Source organism: Leptopilina heterotoma, unplaced genomic scaffold (assembly GCF_015476425.1).
Source record: "Leptopilina heterotoma isolate Lh14 unplaced genomic scaffold, ASM1547642v1 Lhet_397, whole genome shotgun sequence".
Lineage (NCBI taxonomy): Eukaryota > Metazoa > Arthropoda > Insecta > Hymenoptera > Figitidae > Leptopilina > Leptopilina heterotoma.
Window position 1 is genome coordinate 388,666 of NW_025111062.1, and position 23,420 is coordinate 412,085.

Consider the following 23,420-nt stretch of genomic DNA (forward strand, 5'->3'; position numbering starts at 1 on the left):
TGTAATATAAAAATATTATTGTCATTAGGGAAAATTATATTTGTAGAGAAAGTATTGTACGTATTTTCACTTTAAAAATAAACATTTTCTCCACAAAAGTTCCCTTTTGTTTCATAAAATTATGCATTTTTGTATATAGAAAACAATTTTTATAATAAAAAATAAATTTGCTTAAAAAAAAATGTAAGATTTAATCATTTTTAACCAACAATCATAATCGTTCTATTCTGGTAATCACTATACTATATGCAAATAAAATTTCATATTTAATCCACAATACCTTTTAATTCCTGTTAAATGTTGTTATTATCAGCATTAATTTTACAAAAATCACTTTTTAAACGGAAACACCTAAGTAAAAAGTAAAAAGGGACTGAAATACTATAAACAATGAAATTTTTTAAACTAAATAATAACAACTGTCAATTTTAAAAAACAGCTCTATCTGTCGATATCCGGAAGTTAGAAAATGTTTTAATGTTGGTAGCACTGTTTACAAATTGAATTTCGTTGGGCGGGCCAAAATTCACATCACTAATTGTGATTGGCTCTATAATAAAAAATTGCGTGAAATAGAGCCAATCAAAATGCAGACTTGAATTTTCTCAAGACCGTGTTAGTAGTGTGTACGCACCTTTAGTAAATACCCCAGAGATGATAATTACCATAATTACCTTTTTTTAGATTTTAAATAAATTTATTATGAATTTAACAAACTAAAAATCAATACTCAATTATTATCATTCAATAATAATTGATTAATTTTTACAATATTGCTTAAATGAAAAATATCGTTTTCCTAAATTCAAAAATAATTATCTTCTTTTTTTTGTCCAGTAAAATGAAAGATGTTGTATGAAACTATTTTTCCCGCCATGTATTGTTGTTGGGATTATTGGTATATGTTTGTGTGCACTTGTTGAGTTTATTTGTGTTTGTGAAGAAGCTCGTATAATAAAATGTTTCACCTTTATTGTTTTTCTTATATTAAAAAATATATAACTAATGTTTTGTTGTGAGATTTTACAAGTTTCTAGACGAAAATGGAAACGTTTATGCCATCGGAAATTGCTAGACTAGTCATCGGTAAATATAAGTGTATATAATAATTCTAAAAAATAATATTCTTATGCGTCTCTAATAAGTAGCCTTTTTATAAAAATAAAATGAAAAATATCAACAGAAAACGATGTTTTTCAATTTAAATAATTTTTGCACAATTCTCTTTTGTATTCTAAATTTTCAATATTCTTTGATGTCAAAGTATTCAGGGAAATAAAGTTATAGGTACTTTGAAGGACAGCATAAAATGAAAAAATTACATAAATATTTTTAATTTTCGAAATTGACAATTTTACGAAAAGAGAAAAGATGAGATGGAATTGTTTCCTTATCATTTTTATCAGCAGGCTATAAAAATGAGAATAATTTGAGTGAAAATAATTTAAATGCCAAATGTTCGAAGGTTATGTTCTAGAATGCTAAAATTTTTTATTGACTTCAATGATAAACGTAAATAATTGTGTTAAAAATAGATTTGTCGGTTATAAAACGTGACTACTTTTTGACACTGAAAATTGAAAAATTATTTATATTGTATTTCTAGGTTATTTGGAGGAACAAAAATGTGATGAGGCAGCGAAAATATTCCTGGAAGCGTCTCCACTTTTGCAAGAATGTCGAATGGTTCAAGCAAGTGGGAAAACATTTCGAAGACTAGTCAGAGAAATGACTTTAATCGACGTTTTCGACAAATATTGTTCCATAATTTCCTTCAGTAAGAATTTTTGTTATACTTAATAGTGTTCAATTGATAATATTCGAAATAAAATTTTTAATTAATGTTTTTCTAGTTCAAGAGAGGCTAAGCAAAATTGCTGATTCTGATCAAGTGAAGCATTGTGGAGATTTTCTTGAACAACTCAGATTTTTAATTGATGGTTCACGAAGTCAACGTTTTGTTGTCAATATCAATGTACCATCTCAGGTATGAAGAATATTCTCTTGAAATTTTTTATTTAAATAAAACCATTAATCATTGTCAATTGAAAATTGATAATTTTAATTTTCAGAATTCAGCGACAAATTCAGGAGGATCGCCAATTATTTCCAGTAGTATTAGAAAAAGACAGCGGAGTGGAAGTGATCGTGATCGCTGTAAGCGTTTTGCGAAATTACAGCAAACACCCGAGAAGCAGTATCATTCTGATAACAGTCAGTATTTCACAAATTAAATATTTTCAAATTATTTTACTTTTTCATTGAATTTTTCTTCTTTTGCAGTTCATTGTGATAAAATTGAAGCAACACCTGCTGAAAGTCTACCGGGTTATATTGATTCAACAAAATCGGTTCCTGGCGAAGGATCATCTGCTAAACATATAATTAAGGAACCTCATATTATTCACGATGAATTCAATGACTACGATTCTAGATTTTGTATGCCTGGAACATCAGGTTAGGAAAAAATTCTTAACAGTTAATAGTGTTATTTAAATTTCGTTTTTAAAAATATGTCTTTTTACAGAACAAGCCGAGAGTGTGCAGGACTCACACAAAAATGAAGGAAAAAATACTGGAGATTTAAATAAGTGTGTACCGTTTTCGACAACTCCGTTAAAATGTTCAATGTCCACTGACACACAGGATTTAATTAAAAATTATCAAACTACAGGAACACAACCATTGCCTTGGGTGGAAATTCTTGACTATGAGGATTTAATGAAGAACGAGACTCTCGAGAACTTAAGCGTAAGTTGATTTCCACTCTATTGGACATTGCATTTTTTAATTTATTTGTTAAACTTGAAACTTATTTTTCAGTTGCTGAATCAAGGTTTATTACACTGTAAAGAAATTCAGGAACAAATAGCAGAAAATATTAATAAAAGTGGTGTACTACCGATTGACACAATCTACAAAGACGAAAGCCTCGTCGTGAATCCCTGCATTTTGAATAATTCCGGAATTTTCAAGTCAATTGTCGAGGAAACAATGGTTACTCCATCATTTCGACAATTTGTCGGCTCAGTTTTAAAAATTACCGACTCAAATTCAAATACGAACGTTGAAGCCAAGGGTAAATCGGAATTCAACCAAAAGTACGTAAATTAAAATATTCCACGTGTGTTTTTTAATAAATGTTTTAAAAATAAATTTGAATTTTCAGTGAGCAACAAAGAGAATCGAATCAAAACAATCTAACTGATATATTAACAATACCAGAACGAAATGAAAATAAAATCATCGAAACCACAGAGAATCAGATTGAAGTACGCAATTTTTCTTCAATTCAACGTTCTAAATTTTCGAGTGAAGTTAAAGAAGCCATTGAGGGAATTAATATCAGTGATCTCAATGATCAGAATAATGCCGCTATTCAAAGTATCATAAATGCAAATTCAGCAAATACTGAATTAAAAGATGAGAAATCGACTTCAGAACAAGTGAACAATGAATTTATGCCGAAGAACAATGTTGCCGACGATAAAAATATCAACTCCGAAGAAAATATTCCCGTCGATCTTGACACAAGTATCGAAATTGTCGAACCCGTTCCTGTCGTTTCCAATAAACCGAAAATCATTTCTATGAAAGTTCTCTCCAAGGAGAATAAATTTTCAAAGAGGAAGGAAAAGAAACCGGTGAAAGTTGTTCCGGCTCCGAAACCGGAAATTTATTCTGATACAATGATAACTCCCACGTTAGTTGTTTGCTCAAAGGATGAACCTGGCAGTTTTCTGGGAGTTCCTCCATCATGTGAGTTGTCCTCCATTATTTTGTCCTTTAAATTTTTCCTATAAAAGTACGAATTTTTATTCTCTTTTTCTTTTTTTTCAGATACAAATCTAATGAATCCCCAGTATCTGAAGATTGCTCCAAAAACTATTCAAGTCAAGCAAGAACCTGTTTATTTCAAACACGTGAATGTACCAAAAAAATTGCCTAAATCTTCAAAGAAGAATAAAATACAGGAACAAAATCCACTTCCAATGGCGATCGCTCCAGTGACGATTTCAGTACCAACAGTCGAATTACCAACACAATTACCGGTAATAACTATCAGTGATGAAAAAATTGTTGAAACAGAATTCGTACCCAAATCACTTCCAAGTATCGATACAATTGAGGAAGATTTCGAACCAGTGAAAAGTGTTCCTGAAAATGTCAAATCAGATGTGGAGGTAGTGAAAATCGATATTCCGAAAATAGTCACTGCCAAGGAGACAAATTTAAATAGTATTGAACCCGTTTGCAATTTGGAGAAGATTACACTTTATGGTAATGAAACTAGTGCCGCGGAATTTTTAGGTGGCAACGAAATTGAAACTTTAAATGTCGACGCTTCGATGACATTCTCCCTCTCTGGATTGTCGCCATTTTTAAAAATGAATCGCGTTGATGAGAAGAATAATGTTGAAGTAATAAAGAATATTGAAGAAACGAAGGAACCACAAGAGACGGTGAATTTAAGCGAAAAAATTCCAGTTCCCATGTCAAGTGTAATCGAAAAGAAAAATGATTTAATAACCAAACGAACACCAAAATCAATTATCAAGAGTCGTTCGAAAAATCATCGTCTCAGTTTATCGACACCACGTCGACGTCACAGTCACGTAAGAGCCCTGGATTTCGGCACACCACCAAAGTCTTCAAATTCAGCCAGTAAATCAACAAGTAAAATTTCTCCCTCCTCAGCCAGAAATCGTTCAAAATCACACTGTCGAACTTCTCTATTCAAATCACCGCCGTTCGTCACTTCATCGTCTAAAAATAATACAAAAAGTCCACCGAAGGAAGAAAGTGCCTATAAAATTCCCATAGCCACGCGTAGTCCAGCTCCAAAATTAATGGGCGGTTGGGAAAAATTCACCGGAATGGATATGATTTTAGGTAAAGTTTCGCCTAACGAAAATTCCAATTTCCCACCAATCGAAAAGACTGAGAAAAAATCGTCAAAAGTCCTAAAGAGCTGGGACAGTGAATTACGATTAATGGCCAATCCGGAGACGACAGTCGCAACAAGTGTCAAGGAGAGTAACGCCAAAAGTTCCAAACGCAAAAGTAAAATTCGAAAGGAGACCGACAGTGCAAAGAAGAAACATGTCTCGAAAAAATTGACAAATTCGACCAAAAAATCAAAAAAACGAAATTCTTCTCACAGTGAAAATAAGGACGTTTCCGGTGATATATCCAGTGAAGTTTCGGCAAATATTTCGAGTCATAATCTTTCGGAAAAAGATGAAAATCAAGATCAAAATCTTTCACTCAAGGATTCATTGAATGACAAGAGTAAGACATCGGAAAAGAACGAATCTTTGGATAATTCAAAAACTTTCTTCCCAAGCGATAAAGATTTATCCTTTACACTAGACGAATCCGAAATTCAAGCAAACTCAAAAATTCTCTCCACTCCCGAATTAATCGAAACTCTCTCCTCAACGACAAGTCGAACGAAAACAATAGAGAAAAAATCGGGCGATATTGTCAAGAAATACGCCAAAGTTGTGACAATTCCAAGAAGCGAACAACAACAAAATGTTGAATTCATGAAAACATCGCCAAATTATTCGGCTAAAATAATGCAACTCGAGACACCGAGAAAATTCGAAAATTCCAAAGATATTCCACCGACGCCAAGGTTTTTGAGTCCAAACAGTAGTTCAATAACGCCATTCACAAAAGTATCGCGCAATGAAGATTCAAGTAAAATTCCCGATTTGTTTCCAACACCCGATTTCGCACCAACGCCGGGCAATAAATTAACGCCTAATCTCGCTGGTGATAACACGAAGGACGCGTTAAAAAAAGGTGAATTTAGCTCCTGTTCCCCGTATTATCAGCCGAGTTCCGAAACTAGTGACGCTCCGACCGAATTAACGAAGAGTGCTAATAAAAGTATCACGAAAGTCGAGGAATTCCAGGTTGTCAAGGTAAATTTAGGACGTGAGGAGGCGGCGAAGGAGGAATTGGTAATTTCCTCGAGTGTCATTGAAACGGTGGAAATTAGCGAAAATGTAGTGAACGAACAGTCGGACAAGAGTTCGAACGAGAGCGACAATGAATCGGACAGCGATAGTGACACATCGTCGAGTTATTCCTCCAGGTCCTCTTCTTCATCGTCAAGTAACTCGAATGAGAGTTCGGATTCATCCGGCAGTGAAGATCAATCACCGGTCAAGAAAGTTGCTTCCGATTCCAGTGATGATTCGTCGTTACAACTCACCTGCGAGCCGGAGATTGTGAATGAGGAAAAAACCGCTGTTGTCGATGTTCAAGTTTTGACAACAAATTCGGAAAGTCTGGCGAAAATCGGTGATGAAATTAAGAATATTGAAAGTTCGATTCAAACTTCTGTTCAAACTTTAGTTCAAACTTCGGTACAAACTTCGATTCCAGCTTCTGTTCAAACTTCGATTCCAGCTTCTGTTCAAACTTCGGTTCCAGCTTCTGTTCAAACTTCGGTTCCAGCTTCTGTTCAAACTTCGGTTCCAGATTTTGTTCAAACTTCAGCTCCAACTTCTGTTCGAACTTCGATTCAAACCTTAGTTGAAAAGAAAGTGGAGAGAAAAATAGAAATCGAAAAACCAGTTGCAAAAGAAGCGTCACCGTTGAAAATGTTTTCGGTCGTCGATCAAAATGACGATCAGGAAACACCGGCTAAAAATGATTTACTCATCGAGGCGACAATTTCCGAAACTCCAAGTAGTTCGAAAGCGGGCACTGACATAACGACTAATTTAACGAGCAAAATTTCGGAGATTATCACCTCGGAGGAAAATCTACTGAAAACAGCAGTGGCATCGATTTATTCCTCGGATAAAAAACAAGTGGCGAGTATATTGAGCAACGCCGACAAGAAATTACCGTCAACTTTACAGCCAATCGACTACGATCAATTAAAAATGCAGCTCGATTCAAAACGCGAGCGCCTCAAGAAAGGTTTCGTAGAAGCAAGTTCACGAACTAGAACAAGAGCCGCTGTCAATCAGGACAAGCGGAGAAATTCCACTCGAGTACGAAACGTACAATCAAGAAAAATTACATCGAGAAAAATTACCAATCCCCAAACGATGGCAATTCCAATTCAAAATCCAATTCAACGAGATTCAACGAGAACATTGTCGAATCAATCAAATCAGAATCCAAAGAATGAAATTCCGTCGATTCGAGAAATTCCCATCATTGACAACACCAACAAACCAATGATTACAAGCAACGAAAAGAAACAAGAAACGGAGAGTTTGCCAATTTCGAAGAAGACAAAAACGCCAAAGAAGGGACGAACGCCCAAAAAAGGGAAAACGCCGAAAAAGGGAAAGACACCGAAACGGACAAAAAAAGCGGAGAGTTCGCAGGAACAGGAAACGAAAGAGAACGCGAATGATCGGATTTTGAAAGCAGAGGAGAATAAACTGGAAACTAAGGAAAAGAAGCAATTGATTGAAAAAGAAGAAGCGCGCGAGGAAAAGAATTCAGACACAAAACTAAAGGAAATTATAGTAGCCCTCGAAGATGAGAAACTCACTCTAAAAGCAAAAGTCGACTTAGTGAAACGTGATTTATTTAGTGACGATGAACAAATTGATCAACGAAGAACAAGATCGAAATCACGGCAAACCTCCGAGAATCATAAAACTGATACTAGTGATCAAAATTCAGAGCAAACAGCAGATGAGAAATCAAAGGAAAATTTACCCTGCGTTCTGGAGAGTTTGGAATTAGTGCCGAAAAATAAAAACGACAGTGTTGAACAAAGCTTCCTGAATGTCACCGAAGTGAGACATGGGGAATATCATTTTATTTATGACGAGACAACGGCTGTTAAAGTGAAAAGAAAACGTAAATACAGTTTCACCGATATGGAAATTGATTTAGATAATGGTGAGACGCGTCGAATTATTCTTGCGGTCACGCCAATGGAGGAGATATATAATGTTTCGCCAAAACCGAAAAAACGTGCCGCCAAGAGGAGTCCGACTAAAAATAATAAAAAATTGACAAATGTCATTGAGAATTATGATAAACCATTGGCTTCATCGTCGCCGATTTTAAAAAATGTGCAATCGACGGGTTTCAATAAGAATATTAATGCGAAGAACGAGGAAATAGTGAGAAATGATAATATTATCGCTGGAAAAACAGTTGAGAAAGGTAATTTTTATTTTTTGATTATAAATTTTCTATTTTTTTTTTTTTATTTTAAAGCATTCGTTTCAATTCTTAATTTTTTCATTTCAGAGAAACCAAAAGGAAAGTCACGTAAGAGGAAAATGTCAGTGGCAGAAGAACCAGAACATGTAAGTTGACAACAAAAATTTAATTCTCCTTTTCCCTGATTTACAAAAAAAAAATTAGACTTTCCTTGAACTTTAAAAAATATTCTGCTTCACTCTAAAAAGAATTACATACTCAAAAAATATTCTATTACATCTATTTACAATTGGAAAATTGGAAAATTATTCCAAAACATCAATAATTTCCTTTTTAAATAAATAATTTATCATTATTTTTTGTCCGAAGGAATTAAGATCTCCAAAAGATTCGAATTCAAAACCTTTTTTAAATTCAACAATTTATAAGAAATATTATTATAAAACATGAAAAAAAAAATGCAATTATTTAAACACAAAAATAAATAATTTATTAAATAATTGAATTTTTCTTAAAATTGAATTTTCATAAAGAATTGCATTAACAAAATTTTTAAATAATAAAATCCTTTTGACGAATTTTAATAAATTTTTTAAGAATAATTAAATTTTTCGAGGAATTCGTTTAAAATTGTATTAAAAATAATTGAAATCCTGTGTAGAATATTGTATTATTTATGAAAATAATTGAATTCATAAAAAGAATTTTGTTATTTATAAAAATAATTGAATTGTTAGAAAGAAATTTAAAAAAAAAAAATTGCAAATAATTGAATTGTTAGGAAGAAATTTATAAAAAAATTTGTGAAATAATTGAATTGTTAGAAAGAAATTTAAAAACAAATTATAAATAATTGAATTCCTGTGAAATTCTTATTATTTATGAAAATAATTAAATGTTTGCCTAGAATTTTATTAAATAATTGAATTATTTTGGAATATTTTATTAAAATTGATATTAAAAATCATTAAATCGAGGAAAATTTTTTGAAAATAATTAAAATTTTATTAAAATTTGTAAAAGTAATTGAATTTCAAAGAAGAATTTTATTATTTATAAAGATAATTGAAATTTTGTCAAGAATTTAAAAAAAAATTTTTGAACATATGCGTAATTGAATTTTTTCAATAATTTGTAACTTCTCAAAAATTTAAATTTTTTAGTGTTTTAACTAAAATTCTGCAATAAATCCAAAATTTTTAATAATTAATTAAATGTTATTAAATAATTAAATGTTAAAAAATTTAACTAATTTCAGAAGAATTTCAATATTATTAAAATACAAATAATGTTAAAGCAAACAAAAATAATTAATTACCTTCTAAAAAACAATAATTTCTTTTACTTTCAGACAAAAGCAAAAGTAAGCGCACCTGAAAATTTAGCACTACTTCGAGACATGGAAGTGGAAAAACTTCTCTCCTACATTCACGGAGAGGCATAAAAATTAATATTCAACAAAGTTTTTTTTCCCCATATTTCGGAATATTTTTTCCCTGGATTAGACGGAAAAAAAGGAAGTGCAAAAAAAGACAAAAGTAAATTTTTCTCCTTGAATAGAAATGGAAAATAATGGATGTTAAAAAGAGAAAAAAAAAGTGTAAAACAGAAGACAAAAGTAGCAACGTATTGAATGTGTTGCATTTATTACAAAGACTTCAATTTATAGATTATAATAGAGTTAAAAAAATGTCACAAAACTTGTTTTGTATGTACAAAAAATATTGATTTCTCCAAAAAAAAGAATTATTTAGTATTTTAGAAACATTTAGTTTTATATAACTGTAAATATTATACTTGTGCTTTCGAATGTGACATTAAAAAAAGATTCTTTTTTTTAAAAAAAAATCTTTCTTTTTGTAATTAGATTTAAATTTAGATATCATAATATAAAAAAACATGTAAGTGCGATTTTAAGCGTGTTAAAGTTGTCAATTTTTTAAGCTTCTATGTATGGTAAAAAATGACACGACAATTATGTTTATAAAGAAATTTGACTTTTTTCAGTATTAAATTTAATGATTTTTGTTTAATTTTAATTATTCTAAGCCAATTTTTTTTTTCATTGTCAGTGCTGATAATTTAAATGTAATAAGAATCTCCCGCCGATTAGTAATAATTTTTATAAAAATTGTAGATAATAGTTGAGTGAAAGTTTGTAAATCATACTTAAGCTCGTACAAATTATTATTTATTTGTATTCATCATCATCATCATCATCATTTACTATTATTTTGCGACAGAAGTATATTTTTTAAATAAATTTCATTAAAATAGTGAAACAAAAAACGAATTTTATTTTCAAAATTTCAATAACAAAGTTATTTTCACAAAAAGAATTATTAATTATTAATTCAATGGAAGTAGTTTATATTATTTTTTATTATATAATCATAATATTTAAACATAAAACGTTGTTGAAGGAATGAATATAAATATTACAGGATCGACGAATTCGACGAGAGTTGAACATTTATAAAAATACGTAAAAACTTCGCTTTGGATTCTACTATTTAAATACATATATACATACAGGTTCAATTAAATTGAACGATAAGTATATTTTTTCTTCTTCAATAGCAGAATCTTTATTTTTCCTTAACTACATCGTCGACTTCTTGAATTATATCGACCAATTTTTGCCATAATTTTTTGTTTAGAGATATGCCTGCAACAAAAATAAATATTTAGTTTTTGTCTTTCATTTTTTAAAATAAGCTTCCTATACCTTTTTTCGTTGGTTTTAATTCTCCGGATTCTCTATCCTCATACATATGACGAATATCAACTAAAGTTTTTCCTTTAAATTCTCTAACAGTGACTAGACATTTTTCATCTAATTCCCACGTTTGATCTTCATTTGTCTTTGGTTTTTTACTTGAAGATCCCACTTTAGTAGTTTCCTTTTGCTTCACTTCCTTCTTCGGTCTCTTCTTTCCCTTTTTTTCAGTCTGGAATTTACAAATTTATAAAAAAAATTTATTGTATCTTCTTGAGAAATAAAAATAAATTGTTTATACTATAATATAAATAATCACCTCAGAGGAACTTCCACTCGCTGAACTATCATCGCTTTCAACGAATTCCTTAGATTTCGGCATTTTCAATTTAAATCAAATTAGTCTGTAAATAATTTATTTTCAATTAAAAAAATGCGATAGAAAGACAAGCGAATTGTCTGCATACGAAAATAAATTTTGAAGTAAATGATTTCAAAATAGTTTCTTTATATTTATAATTTTTATTCCATATTTTTATTTAAAAAATACTTCTTGGGAATTATCTAGAAAATTTCGATTAAAACGTCGAGGAAACTACCAACAACAAATAAAGCAAAATAAGAAAAAATTCCGTTATTTCAATAATACAAAAATAATCTGGTAAAAAATAAATTAAAAAGTAAATTTGAAACTTAAGGTTTGATTTTTGATTATTAAATATAATAATAAACGTGATAAATACCATAAAGACACAAATATCAATTGTCAATCAATTCCATAACCTAAATTTTTCAAAGTATAGAAAAAAATTTGAAAAAATTATGCATTAAAAGAACGAAACATTCAATAAGCATCAATAATACAAAAAAAATGTTTCTCTTTCTTTTATATAGAATTTACATAAAAATATTCAAAATTAAGTTCATTTATTAGTGAATAAACAATAATGCTATCGCAGACATTCTTTGTTCTGATTTTATTCCTTAAAATAAAGATATTTTGAGGAATCTTACGATATTGAGAATATTATGATTTTAATTGATAAATTTCGTTTCACAAAAAATACTTTCAAAAATAATTGATAATTAACAAATTGTTTGTGTACTTACATTGACAAAATAACCGTTGGACGCAAGAACAATCTTGTTTAACACGCTGTGTAAATTTTTACCGGAAAATGGCCGCTTTCGTTTTCCCTGCTTCACTTTCCCTCTCGAAAGGCGGGAATTTATTGTCCCTTTTTTTTGAACGTAGCATTTTTAAAGCCGAATTCACATGTTTACGATTTGGCGCTTAATTTAAAATGTGTTAATTAAAATAACAAAAATCTGTTCTCTATTTGTAAATTTAGTTTTAATTAGTATTAAATTTATTGTTACTTAACTTAACATTCTACGAAAGGGTCTTGAGCCCATTAATCATGAAAATAAATAAATAAATAAATAAAAAAGAAATGAGAAAAGAAAAAGTTAGGATTTCTTTAAAATATAAGAAATTTATTCGAATTATATTTACATTGTAAAAATATGTGAGACCTATGTACAATCTCTCAATATAAAATATTATATTTTTAGAAAAAAAACTTAGTTTAAAATAAACAAAATACTGAAATTAAAAACGCTTTTCTGATTAAATATTTACGATACTTGTAATATTTTATACGCAAAACTATAAGCGAGTATTTGTAGAAAATTGTTTCTTTCAAGAATATATTTTTCTACAATTTACTTTTTTCTAGATTTAAAAAAAAAGGTAAAAGAAATTATAAATTTCATATTTTATAGTGATTTTTTTCTTCTCAATATATTTTGGAAAAAAATAAACATAAAAAAAAATTGAGAAAAAAAATTTATTATCTTTACTGGAGTTTATTCTTTATTTATTCTTTTTTATTCTTAGGACTCGAGATTGTAATTAATTTCACTCTACGCGGTGTTTTAACAAGTGGTAATTCAACTTTTGTCGGTGTTTGTCTACCAGTTGGTTTAACATTGTTTTCCGTATTATTATCCTCGTAGATTAATTGTATATCTTCTGTTTCTTCAAATATTTCAGTGGTCTTATTTTTTTCTTCGTTCGTCATATTCTTTCGACTTTCATTTTTTTTAATATCGTTATTTTTCACTGTGTCTATTTTTTTCGTGTCATTTTCTTTTTTTGTCGTATCTGATTTTTTAACAATATCAATGTCCATTGCATTTGTGTCAATATCAACGAATGGTTGTGAATTCTTTGTCTTTGTCGGCGTTGTGTCTAATTTTGTGTCTTTGATTTTTTCACTTTCAATTGGCTTCTCGTAAATTTTGCCCAATTCGTCGTCTTGAAATTGAATTATCGAACAGTAGCCGTCGGTTGAGGAGACCATTAGAATTTTTCCATCCGATGACCTGGGGAAAATGAAAATGTCATGAAAATGAAATGAAAAAGGATCGAAAATAATGCAAAAAGAATTTTTAATAATTTACCATGCGACATCGGTCAGTCTTGTGAAGTGAATATTAGAAACAATGGCAATGGGAGAAGTTTGTTGTGTATCGTAAATAACAACCGAACGATGAGTCGCAACGGCGAAAATCATTCTGTAAGGCAGGGGAATCATTGACGTTGGTCCATCTTCACGTAAATGGAAATATAAAGGACAACAGCGAACAGCAATCGTCTGCTCTTCCGATGACGGCAAAATCATAACGGGTCTGAAAAATAAATCAAAATTTTAGAAACAAAATTTCTCGAAATATTTCAATTTGTATGGAATATCGCATAAAAAATATTTACTCTTTTAAATTATGCCTCGAAAAGACAATAGTCGCATTCGCTGTTTTGTCAGTTGTTTCCTGTGGTTCAATAATTCCCGAAGGAGCAATAATAAGCGTACCATCTGGCGTGTACGTTAATCTTCGAAAAAAAGATTTAAATGTGTCGTCATAAAATAATCGAACCCATTTTCCGTCAAGTGGATTTCCACTGGGAGTCGGTATTTTTGCTTTCGTCACTCGTTGAACGGTTTTTTTCGTGTTGAGATCAATTAATCGGCAATGTCTGCAATCAAATTTAAATTTGTTTTGAAAATCAAAACAAGTTTACGAGTAGAAAAATACTTAAATAAAGAAATAAATTTTGAATTTCAGTAAGAAGAATAAAAATTTACCTATCGGAACTCAGAGTGCAAACGTATTGATTGCAAGGATCCCACGTGACTCCTTGAACAAAACCCTTATAATCGGACAATATACAATTACTTCGTCCTTTGTTTAAATCCCACAAAATTGCGGTATTATCGACTGATCCCGAGACAAGGGAACTCGAGTCTGGCGACCAACATAAATCGTAAATATCCTCAAGATGACCTTTCAAAACCTTCCACGATGTCCATTGTTCTTTATTCGAATTTTCCTCGCCGAGAAATGAACTCAGTTCAGACTCTTCTTTTTGTTTCCACAAAATAATTATCGATTCTAAAAAGAAAAAGTTGAAATTTTGAATATGAGAGAAAGAAAGTTTTTTTTATTTCTTCTTTTGTATTTACCATCGTCGGCGGAAGCTAAAATTTCACCACTAGGCGAGAAGCGTACAACATTAACTGCCCTTTGATGTCGTTCTAAATCAGTGACACAGGAAACAATCGCTCCACCGGTATCGTTTATCAATAAATGCCAAATCTAAATAAATAAATAAGCAAATAAATGCCAAAGAAAATTAGAAGGAAAAAATAATTAAAGTACTAATTAATATAATAAAAATATAAAAATGACAAATTTTTTTACAATTACGAAAAAAAATCCAATTTACCAAAACGTGAGAATCCGCTCCTCCGGTGACGATCCTCCAAAATGTTTCATCCAAAGAATTTTTCCAATTACCCACTTGTATATCGATACTTAATACTGGATCACGATTGTGCCATGAAATTTCAGGAATTGAGCACTTCATATTTGTCGAAAACTTAACAAAACAAACAAAAAATTGACTTGAGTTTTAAGAAAAAAATTAAAACAACAAAAGAAGTTTGTCTTGATAAAAAATTTTTGAAATCAAATTAGTTGTCGATTTCTATATAATTCTATTAATTCCCAACACGACCAAGAGAAATTCTTTCTTATATTCAATATAGCATATTTATTAATTTTTCTTAATTTATTTATATTTATTTTTTATTTAATTTAAAAAAACAGGAAACTTAACAAAAACTAACCTAAAAAATTTTGCGGAACAACACACACACGCACACATGTAAATGTTACCGCCGTATAATAATCATAAAGCTGTATTTTAAAATATCGTTAATAATTTTCTATTCGTTGTTGATAAAAAGTCGACAAATTTCATTGGATTACGATCATTTTTTTCATTTTATTTTCTAATCTAAATTCGCCTTTAAAATAATTGTTAACTCTGGACAAAAGTGCTTTCGCGCCAAAAACTGACAGTGTTTTGCGCCTTTAATTTTATTGTTTCTGTTGTTTTTTATGGGAATTGTTTTCATTTTTCATTGTTGTGTTAAAATTGGCAAAGTTTAACGAAAACTAAAACTAAATAAATATGAATAAAAAACCTTTTAATGGCCCTCCGTCAAAAAAACAAAAAATTGGGTAAATATACTTTTCTTTAGAAATTTTAATAACGTTCCAAAATTCTAACCTCAAATACATTTCTTTATTCTCAAGCATTTAATTATATAATAACTAAATTGAACTTTTTAATTTGTATACAAGCATTTATAATTTAGTTCAAAAATTTGTTGTTTAATTTAAAAAAAGAATATTGGCAATTATGGAATTCTTGGAAATTGTCAATAAAGACCCAACTTTGAATCTAAACTTAAACTTGGGTTTAAATCAAATTTGTTATTATTGAATATAATAATTTAAAAAACTATTAATAATAACAAAGGTGATTAACATATTATTGTAATATATTGATATAATATAAGAATAAGAATGTTATAAATTATGTAAATTAATTATAATTCTTAAAAAATATTTTAATTTTCTGAAAAAACAAAAAAATTTCTTTTCTAGAAATTAATTATCCCTATAATTTGTTTTGAAACTCAATTTCTTTTAATTATTTTACATTCTATTTGGAAAAATAAAATGATGGTTTACTAACAGAAATTTAATTTCTAATTAATCAAAGTTTATTAATGTTGAGAATTGAAAATAAAATAGAAAAATTGTTTATTCTATAATTAATAATTTTTATTTTTCAGAGATAACGATGACACTCCGTCTCAATTTGAATCCGAACTTGCGTCAATGTTTGATGGTGACGATGACGATTTTCTCGATATTGATACAGTGAAAGGAGAAGTAATTATATTTAATATTTTGTCTATTGTACCTAATTTTGAATATGTTAATTTATTATCAAATTTTTCTCATCAAAAATATAAAGATTAGCTAAAAAATCTTTTGAATTACGCGGTCGTATTCGCGAGCAGATTTTTGCATGGAGTCAATGTTTAATAATAAAAAAATTTTGCAATACGTTTTCAATATCGTCAATTATTTTAGAAATAAACAAATGTCACTGAAAGAATGTTTCTTGCTATTTACAAAAAGTTAATTTAATTATGAACTGGAATTTTCTTTCAAAAAAGGTATGAAAATAGAAAATTATTATTCAAATAGTAAATTTAAATTTCAAGGTTATTTTTTTTCTTGCAAAAATTAGAAGCGATAATAATAATTTTTAAGAATTCTAAAGAAGCGATTAAAAAAAATGATAATAAATTACAATAAAAGGAAACTTAAAATTTTTGAATATAAATATTTTTGTTTTTATTTTAATTTAACAGGGACCAGAACAGGAAAATACTTCGGCAAAATGGAGCAGACCACCACCTCCAAATTTAAATCCATCGAAAGATACATTATGTTTTCAACAAATAGACGTCGATCATTATACAGGTAATTTAAATTCATTTAAGAAAATCATTAAAAAGTAAAGTAAAAGTATTACTTGCAATGAAGAACAGAGAATTTAATCTTCTATTCCTGTAATTTCAGATCAACCACTTTCTGGAATGCCAGGAAGCAAAGTGGGTCCTGTTCCCGTAATGAGATTATACGGAGTCACGGAAAAAGGAAATTCAGTTTGTTGTCACGTTCATGGATTTTGTCCGTACCTCTTTGTCACTGCACCTCCACAATTTACAAACAGTCACTGCTCAAGTTTCAAGGTAAAAAAAAAAGCTAGACAAATTTTAGAAAAATATATTTTTTTTGTTATTATTTTCTTTGAGGAGGAATGTAATTCTTTTTCTCTTCTTTTCAAAATAGGAAGCCCTCAACAAGGCTGTGATAAAAGATATGAAATCGAATCCTGATAATATTCAAGAGGCTATTTTGGTTGTTGAATTAGTGAAGAGACAAAATGTTTATGGTTACAGTGGTCAGGATTTGGCACCGTTTCTCAAAATAACGGTCGCTTTACCAAAATTACTCGCACCTTGTCGACGATTACTGGAAAAGGAAATTGTTTATTCAACCTTTAATCATGCCTATCAGGCTTTCGAAAGTAATATCGATTTTGATATTCGGTAAGAATTTACTATTTCTTTCAAATCAATTAATATTCTTTAATTTTTGATTTCATCGAATTTCTTATGAATTACGCATTTGTAGATTTATGGTCGATACAAATATGGTGGGCTGCTCATGGATAGAACTACCAGCTGGAAAATGGAAGATACGTGGTTATTATAATCACGCTTTGCCGATAACTTCAAGATGCCAGATCGAAGTCGATATCGCCTGGGATGCTTTCATCGCCCACGCTCCCGAAGGCCAATGGTCCAAAGTTGCTCCCTTCAGAATTCTCAGTTTTGACATTGAATGTGCCGGTCGTAAAGGTAATTTTATTCAAGATCATCAAAATTTAATAAAAACCAAAAAATTAAAATCAAGTATATTATAATTGAAAATTTCTGCTTTCAGGAATATTTCCCGAGCCCAATCACGATCCGGTTATTCAAATAGCAAACATGGTGATCAGACAGGGCGAGACTGAGCCTTTTTTGCGTAATATCTTCACTTTGGACACTTGTGCTCCAATTGTCGGCTGTCAAGTGCTCAGCTACGCAACCGAACAGGAAATGTTGAGGGTAAATAGTAATTCAAATAATAAAAATAATAATATTTATTATTTTATTGATTTAATTTATTAATATTATTATTTTATATTATGTTTCATGTTAATTCCTAATTATAAATTTTATTAATTTCCAAATACAAGAAATGGGCTGATTTTATTCGACAATTGGATCCGGACATTTTCACTGGCTACAATATAAATAATTTCGATTTTCCCTATTTAATTAATCGTGCTCAACATTTAAAAGTGAATGATTTCAATTATCTGGGACGAATAAAAAATATCAAATCAATCATTCGCAATCAAGTACTGCAGAGCAAACAAATGGGACGTCGTGAGAATAAACACGTTAATTTTGAAGGACGTGTGCCGTTTGATCTTTTACTGGTAAATATAAAATTGTCCTTTTAATAATTGCACTTCTTTAAATATAGAAAATATAAGAAAACCATTGTTTTCTAAATCTATAAAAAAATGTACCTAATTAAAATCAAATTTTTAGGTATTGGTACGTGACTATAAATTGAGATCCTACACGTTAAATGCCGTGAGTTATCATTTTTTGCAAGAACAAAAAGAGGACGTGCACCACAGTATTATTTCCGATTTACAAAAAGGAAATGCTCAAACGCGTCGTCGTCTCGCCGTTTACTGTTTGAAGGACGCAATGTTACCTCTTCGTTTACTGGACAAATTGATGTGTATTATTATTTATATGGAAATGGCGAGAGTCACTGGTGTCTCGTTGTCAACTCTATTGACCAGGGGTCAGCAGATTAAAGTCGTCTCGCAACTTTTACGAAAGGTTAGAAGAAAAAACGAAACATTTTTATTTTATCTTCTTTTTGGCTCTTGAAATTGTATTTTTTAATTTTTTTTAGACACGAGAACACGGATATTTGATGCCAACCCATCAGGGTCAGGGAGTGGACGAGCAATTCGAGGGTGCAACGGTTATTGAACCAAAACGTGGCTATTACAGCGATCCAATTGCAACTTTGGATTTCAGTTCTCTGTATCCGAGTATTATTATGGCCCACAATTTGTGTTACACAACACTTCTTTCGCCAAGTGCGCAAAATAAATTACAATTGTCAACTGACGATATCACGAAGACACCGTATAATTCCATGTTTGTTAAGACAAACGTAAGAAAGGGAATTCTACCCGAGATTCTTGAGAATTTATTGAGCGCGCGTAAAGTCGCGAAAGCTGAATTGAAAAAAGAAGAGGATCCCCTGAAGAAGAAGGTTCTCGACGGACGACAGTACGCATTGAAAGTATCCGCGAATTCCGTCTACGGTTTCACTGGCGCGCAAATGGGAAAATTGCCCTGCTTGGAAATATCAGCCGTAAGAGAATTAAATCTAAAACATAAAATATAATCTAGTGAAGTTAATTTTTAGAAATTTTGAATTATTGAGAAATTTTTTTCTATTTTCAGAGTGTAACGTCCTACGGAAGAACGATGATTGAGAAGACAAAGCACGAAGTCGAGGAGCATTATTGCAAGAAAAATGGCTATAAACATGATTCCATTGTTATTTACGGCGACACGGATTCAGTGATGGTGAAATTTGGCGTTACGGACATTCGCGAAGCGATGCAATTGGGAAAAGAGGCGGCCGATTATGTCTCGGCAAAATTCATTAAACCCATTAAACTCGAATTCGAAAAGGTCTACTATCCATATCTCTTGATTAACAAGAAACGCTACGCCGGTCTCTATTTTACAACACCTGAGAAATACGACAAAATGGATTGCAAAGGTTTAGAGACAGTTCGTCGCGATAATTGTCCCCTTGTCGCCAATATGATGAATACATGTCTGCAAAAATTACTCATTGACAGGTAAGATTGTGATCCGCTCTCTTCCAAGAGGCAATTTTTTAGATTCTAATTTATTCTTTTTTTCGTAGAAAACCAGATGAGGCAGTTGACTATGCAAAGCAAGTGATAAGCGATCTCTTGTGCAATCGAATTGACATTTCACAATTGGTGGTCACGAAGGAATTGACAAAAACTGATTACACGGCGAAACAGGCGCACGTTGAATTGGCGGCAAAAATGAAGAAGCGTGACGCTGGCACGGCACCGAAACTCGGCGATCGTGTGCCCTATGTATTTATAAATGGCGCAAAAGGTGCGCCTGCCTATCAAAAGGCCGAGGATCCAATTTACGTTTTAGAAAATAGTATTCCAATTGACACGAATTATTATCTGCAGAATCAATTGTCAAAACCGTTGGTGAGAATATTTGAGCCAATATTAGGCGATCGGGCAGAATCACTTTTGTTGAAGGGCGAGCATACGAGAACGAAAACAGTAGCTACGTCGCGTGTCGGTGCACTCGTTGCGTTTACAAAGAAAAAAGAGGTGTGTTTGGGTTGTAAAGCAGTATTAACTCCTGATCGTGAGAAACTTGCGCTCTGTAAATTTTGCGAGGAGAAGGAGGGCGAATTTTTCGAAAAGGAAGCGAACGCCGGCAGGAAACTTGAGGAGAAATTTTGTCGATTGTGGACCGAGTGCCAGAGATGTCAAGGAAGTCTTCATCAAGAAGTACTTTGCACCAGGTATTTATTTTTCTTTCAATTTCGAGAAAATTTACGTCATTTTTCTCCCATTTTCATATTTTTATAATTATATGAAACAAGACCTTCTCATTTTTTATAAGAATGTAAAAATTATTTTCTTTTTTCTTCAAAGAAGGAAAAATTTTAAAGTATATAACAAAATATTTTTTTTATAGTCGAGATTGTCCCATTTTCTACATGAGAAAAAAAGTGCAGATGGATCTTGATGCGCAAATGAAGAGAATCAACAGATTTGGAATTCCAGATTGGTAATAATTTAAAAAAAAAGCCAATTTCGTTTTTGTTCTTTTTCGTTCTACTTATAAAATTGTACAGCTTTGTTTCGAATTATGTTTTGTACTGAATAAACATTAAATAAAAATAATTTTCTACTAAAAGGTTTTTGCAATTTTCTTAATAGATAAAAATACCTGAATCTTTTTTCAACACGATTTATTTTTTTTTTTTCTGAAAAATCAGTGTAACATTTCTAAAAAGTATCGTCTAGCGTTTGAAAAAAAAACTAAAATACACGTCTAACTGTAACAAAAATTTTTTAAAGTATACAATAATTAACATACGACATTTTGTTTTTTTCTTTTGTTTCTGTGTGTTTTGTGAAAATCGTCGAGGCGAATTTCCACGTCACTGGAAATATGATTAGACTCAAAATACAAATAATGGAATTTATTTCGTGGTTGTGAATTTGGAGAGACCTTCGAGTAAACTAATGTAGGCCGTGTGTTCGTAAGATGTGCTGAGTTCCATCATTTTCTCTGTGAATTCATTCGAAACTCCCTTCTCTTCGAGATAGTTCATTAGAAGATCATAGAGGTACTGGAAAAAGAAAAAATTAAAATATAATTCTATTTTCAAATTAATGATTTGAAAATAAAATTTTAAATTCCAAAAAATTCAACTTACACCATCGATGACTTCTCCGCTTACAGCATAAACTTTGTCAGAGTATTCGCCCTCGAAGAGCGTAATTTCGTCAATTCCAAAAATGTCATCTAAAAAAGGAAAAAAAACGTCAATTTTTCCTTCTGAATATAAATATTCGTTTTATTACAATACATAAGATATGAATTACTTAAAAATATTAAATATTTGCTTAAATTCTTAAATTTTTTTCAAAATCGAATGAAAATGATTCGAGAAATATAATAAAAATTTAATATGAAATTGTTACATTATCGAGAAGTACCTTATAATTAGAAATAAAAAGTAAAGTACATTTTTACTCAATAATATTTTACTTTTCCAAAGATCAATTATCAGTTTAACAAATAAAATCATGTTAACTGTACTCAACACTTTGGATACATTATATTTATTTAAAAAGAATAAAAAGATTTTCAGATGAATTTGCAAATTCCTTACTATAACTTTCGTCGGCGCCAGACGCTCCAGGTTCGCTATTAAAGGAACAAGTGAATGATAATGTTTGATTCCCTCTAACAATATCAATTTCAAAATTAGGTTTGCTTCTCATTTCCCCAACGTCTGCTTTGTCATCTTGAGGATCAATTTCCGGCTCTTCCTCTGAGGTTATTGTGTGATTAATATTAAAAGAAATTGTAATTCTGTGAAAAGAAAAGATTGAAATTAAAAAAAAATTGAAACCAGAAGAAATATTTAATCATTATTGTCAAAACTTACGTTTCGGCTGCGTCTTTTTTTACAAGACGAACTTCAGCCCCATCGAGTGATACTTTAAAACCTTCGAGATCCGTTGGAATTGTTTTTAATTTTCGAGCTTTCTTCTCTGCCACTATTTCCTCAGCAAGAAATTCGACTAATTCCTTCTCAGCTGTAACAAAGCAAAGAAGTTATTATAATAAATATTTTTACGAACGAATTTTGTGATTATCAACTTCAATGTTTATAAAACAAAAATTTGTTTACCTGATAATTTTTTTTTTTAAATTAACAATTAACAATTTTCTTTGAACCAAATTTTTTGATGCCTAAAAAATTGCAATTTTTGCAAAACTTTTAAATTCTTATATTCAAGAGAAAAATACGATTTAATAAATATTAATAAAGTTAAATTTAATTTTTTTAGAGGTTAATTTCATCATTAGCAAAGAGCAAACATTTTGATAAAAAAAATAACATTCATAGAAGAAAAGATTACTCGAAACTAACGCAAATTCATCAATACAACTATAAAAATAGACACTAAAATGCAAAAAGAAAAAGGAGAAAAACTTAAAAAAAAAGAACAAAATTAACCTCTCACGTGGTGATGAAAATATTTTTTCCCCGTGGGAGAAAAGAAAGGAAAATTTAAATAATGAAAATTGAATAAATACCTTTTGTGTGCGCAGCACGGCAACCACCGCAATTACATAATTCACTGTGACTTTTATTCACTTCCTTTACTAAATTTGATGAATTGTGCTCTAATCGATTGCACATGTTCCATAGCATTCGATTAATTTGAACATTGGTTTTTGTTACATTTACTGCTGGTGTTATGACATTTTTTAAAGCCGTCACTCTCAAGGCACTTCTCACTAATCCATTCATCATTTTGAAACACTTTTCTTTTTTATTAACGATTAAGAATTTTATTTTTCTACAAATTTTATTTAAATACAAAACACACTAACCGGCGTGATCCTCGGAGAAGAAACCGGAAGTATTGCATCAGTTGCCATTTTAATTTTTTAAACTCATCCATTTCCGGTCAAAATGAATTTTTTTGACTGAATTGCGTTTATTTTACAATTAACAATTGAAATTTTAGATATATTCAATTATTGGAAGTAAATTATCAACTTTTGTTTATTTTTTCCAAAGTATTACAAGTTTTTATGAAATTTTTTTTATAAAAAAGAATAGAAAAGTCGAGAAGTTTTAAAATTTCCCG

General features: G+C 30.4%; 5 protein-coding genes across 8 annotated transcripts; 2 read left to right on the forward strand and 3 right to left on the reverse strand.

The window, feature by feature from the left end:
• The first annotated feature begins 910 nt into the window (after window positions 1–910).
• LOC122506132 (serine-rich adhesin for platelets-like) lies at window positions 911–10,187 on the forward strand. The gene is made up of 11 exons (XM_043618134.1): window positions 911–1,086; window positions 1,607–1,777; window positions 1,854–1,987; window positions 2,073–2,214; window positions 2,284–2,457; window positions 2,528–2,751; window positions 2,824–3,101; window positions 3,170–3,759; window positions 3,841–8,154; window positions 8,242–8,300; window positions 9,506–10,187. The coding sequence occupies exons 1-11, from the start codon at window positions 1,044–1,046 to the stop codon at window positions 9,596–9,598; spliced, it is 6,222 nt and encodes a 2,073-aa protein (XP_043474069.1). The 5' UTR covers window positions 911–1,043; the 3' UTR covers window positions 9,599–10,187.
• A 331-nt stretch (window positions 10,188–10,518) lies between these two features.
• On the reverse strand, window positions 10,519–12,098 carry LOC122506133 (activated RNA polymerase II transcriptional coactivator p15). Its single transcript, XM_043618135.1, has 4 exons — window positions 11,984–12,098; window positions 11,193–11,277; window positions 10,883–11,105; window positions 10,519–10,822 (listed from the first exon to the last, which is right to left on the reverse strand). The coding sequence occupies exons 2-4, from the start codon at window positions 11,253–11,255 to the stop codon at window positions 10,743–10,745; spliced, it is 366 nt and encodes a 121-aa protein (XP_043474070.1). The 5' UTR covers window positions 11,256–11,277; window positions 11,984–12,098; the 3' UTR covers window positions 10,519–10,742.
• A 633-nt stretch (window positions 12,099–12,731) lies between these two features.
• LOC122506130 (chromatin assembly factor 1 subunit B) lies at window positions 12,732–15,200 on the reverse strand. Of its 3 annotated transcripts, none has more exons than XM_043618132.1 (7): window positions 15,070–15,200; window positions 14,664–14,818; window positions 14,401–14,533; window positions 14,023–14,329; window positions 13,650–13,913; window positions 13,340–13,567; window positions 12,732–13,261 (listed from the first exon to the last, which is right to left on the reverse strand). In XM_043618132.1, the coding sequence occupies exons 2-7, from the start codon at window positions 14,802–14,804 to the stop codon at window positions 12,754–12,756; spliced, it is 1,581 nt and encodes a 526-aa protein (XP_043474067.1). In that variant the 5' UTR covers window positions 14,805–14,818; window positions 15,070–15,200; the 3' UTR covers window positions 12,732–12,753. The 3 variants fall into 3 exon arrangements, with proteins under 3 accessions (XP_043474067.1, XP_043474066.1, XP_043474065.1); XM_043618131.1 differs by having other exon boundaries at window positions 14,664–14,816; window positions 15,067–15,200; XM_043618130.1 differs by lacking the exon at window positions 15,070–15,200 and having other exon boundaries at window positions 14,664–15,054.
• Window positions 15,201–15,309: 109 nt separating this feature from the next.
• Window positions 15,310–20,940, forward strand: LOC122506129 (DNA polymerase delta catalytic subunit). 2 transcript variants are annotated; one of them, XM_043618127.1, is made up of 13 exons: window positions 15,310–15,463; window positions 16,084–16,183; window positions 16,672–16,783; window positions 16,883–17,055; window positions 17,156–17,415; window positions 17,501–17,727; window positions 17,813–17,979; window positions 18,111–18,356; window positions 18,472–18,774; window positions 18,851–19,321; window positions 19,414–19,820; window positions 19,889–20,542; window positions 20,719–20,940. In XM_043618127.1, exons 1-13 carry the CDS (start codon window positions 15,414–15,416, stop codon window positions 20,813–20,815), a joined length of 3,267 nt encoding a protein of 1,088 aa, XP_043474062.1. In that variant the 5' UTR covers window positions 15,310–15,413; the 3' UTR covers window positions 20,816–20,940. The 2 variants fall into 2 exon arrangements, with proteins under 2 accessions (XP_043474062.1, XP_043474063.1); XM_043618128.1 differs by lacking the exons at window positions 15,310–15,463; window positions 16,084–16,183 and adding an exon at window positions 16,348–16,473.
• A 38-nt stretch (window positions 20,941–20,978) lies between these two features.
• On the reverse strand, window positions 20,979–23,200 carry LOC122506131 (complement component 1 Q subcomponent-binding protein, mitochondrial). Its single transcript, XM_043618133.1, has 5 exons — window positions 22,861–23,200; window positions 22,205–22,355; window positions 21,926–22,128; window positions 21,467–21,555; window positions 20,979–21,379 (listed from the first exon to the last, which is right to left on the reverse strand). Exons 1-5 carry the CDS (start codon window positions 23,078–23,080, stop codon window positions 21,230–21,232), a joined length of 813 nt encoding a protein of 270 aa, XP_043474068.1. The 5' UTR covers window positions 23,081–23,200; the 3' UTR covers window positions 20,979–21,229.
• Between the last annotated feature and the right edge of the window lie 220 nt (window positions 23,201–23,420).

Excerpts from the sequence above, each read along its gene's own strand:
- LOC122506132 (XM_043618134.1), top strand. The coding sequence starts at position 1,044 with ATGGAAACGTTTATGCCATCGGAAATTGCTAGACTAGTCATCG. Across the intron at positions 2,752-2,823 it reads AGACTCTCGAGAACTTAAGC|TTGCTGAATCAAGGTTTATT; the intron begins GTAAGTTGATTT and ends CTTATTTTTCAG. Across the intron at positions 3,760-3,840 it reads TCTGGGAGTTCCTCCATCAT|ATACAAATCTAATGAATCCC; the intron begins GTGAGTTGTCCT and ends CTTTTTTTTCAG.
- LOC122506133 (XM_043618135.1), bottom strand. The coding sequence starts at position 11,255 with ATGCCGAAATCTAAGGAATTCGTTGAAAGCGATGATAGTTCAGCGAGT. Across the intron at positions 11,106-11,192 it reads CGAGTGGAAGTTCCTCTGAG|ACTGAAAAAAAGGGAAAGAA; the intron begins GTGATTATTTAT and ends TGTAAATTCCAG. Across the intron at positions 10,823-10,882 it reads ATTAAAACCAACGAAAAAAG|GCATATCTCTAAACAAAAAA; the intron begins GTATAGGAAGCT and ends TTTTTGTTGCAG.
- LOC122506130 (XM_043618132.1), bottom strand. The coding sequence starts at position 14,804 with ATGAAGTGCTCAATTCCTGAAATTTCATGGCACAATCGTGATCCAGTA. Across the intron at positions 14,534-14,663 it reads GAGCGGATTCTCACGTTTTG|ATTTGGCATTTATTGATAAA; the intron begins GTAAATTGGATT and ends TTATTTATTTAG. Across the intron at positions 13,262-13,339 it reads AGACTGACCGATGTCGCATG|GTCATCGGATGGAAAAATTC; the intron begins GTAAATTATTAA and ends CATTTTCCCCAG.
- LOC122506129 (XM_043618127.1), top strand. The coding sequence starts at position 15,414 with ATGAATAAAAAACCTTTTAATGGCCCTCCGTCAAAAAAACAAAAAATT. Across the intron at positions 17,416-17,500 it reads AATATCGATTTTGATATTCG|ATTTATGGTCGATACAAATA; the intron begins GTAAGAATTTAC and ends ACGCATTTGTAG. Across the intron at positions 18,775-18,850 it reads TCTCGCAACTTTTACGAAAG|ACACGAGAACACGGATATTT; the intron begins GTTAGAAGAAAA and ends AATTTTTTTTAG.
- LOC122506131 (XM_043618133.1), bottom strand. The coding sequence starts at position 23,080 with ATGATGAATGGATTAGTGAGAAGTGCCTTGAGAGTGACGGCTTTAAAA. Across the intron at positions 22,356-22,860 it reads CCGTGCTGCGCACACAAAAG|CTGAGAAGGAATTAGTCGAA; the intron begins GTATTTATTCAA and ends GCTTTGTTACAG. Across the intron at positions 21,380-21,466 it reads GCGGAGAAGTCATCGATGGT|TACCTCTATGATCTTCTAAT; the intron begins GTAAGTTGAATT and ends TTCTTTTTCCAG.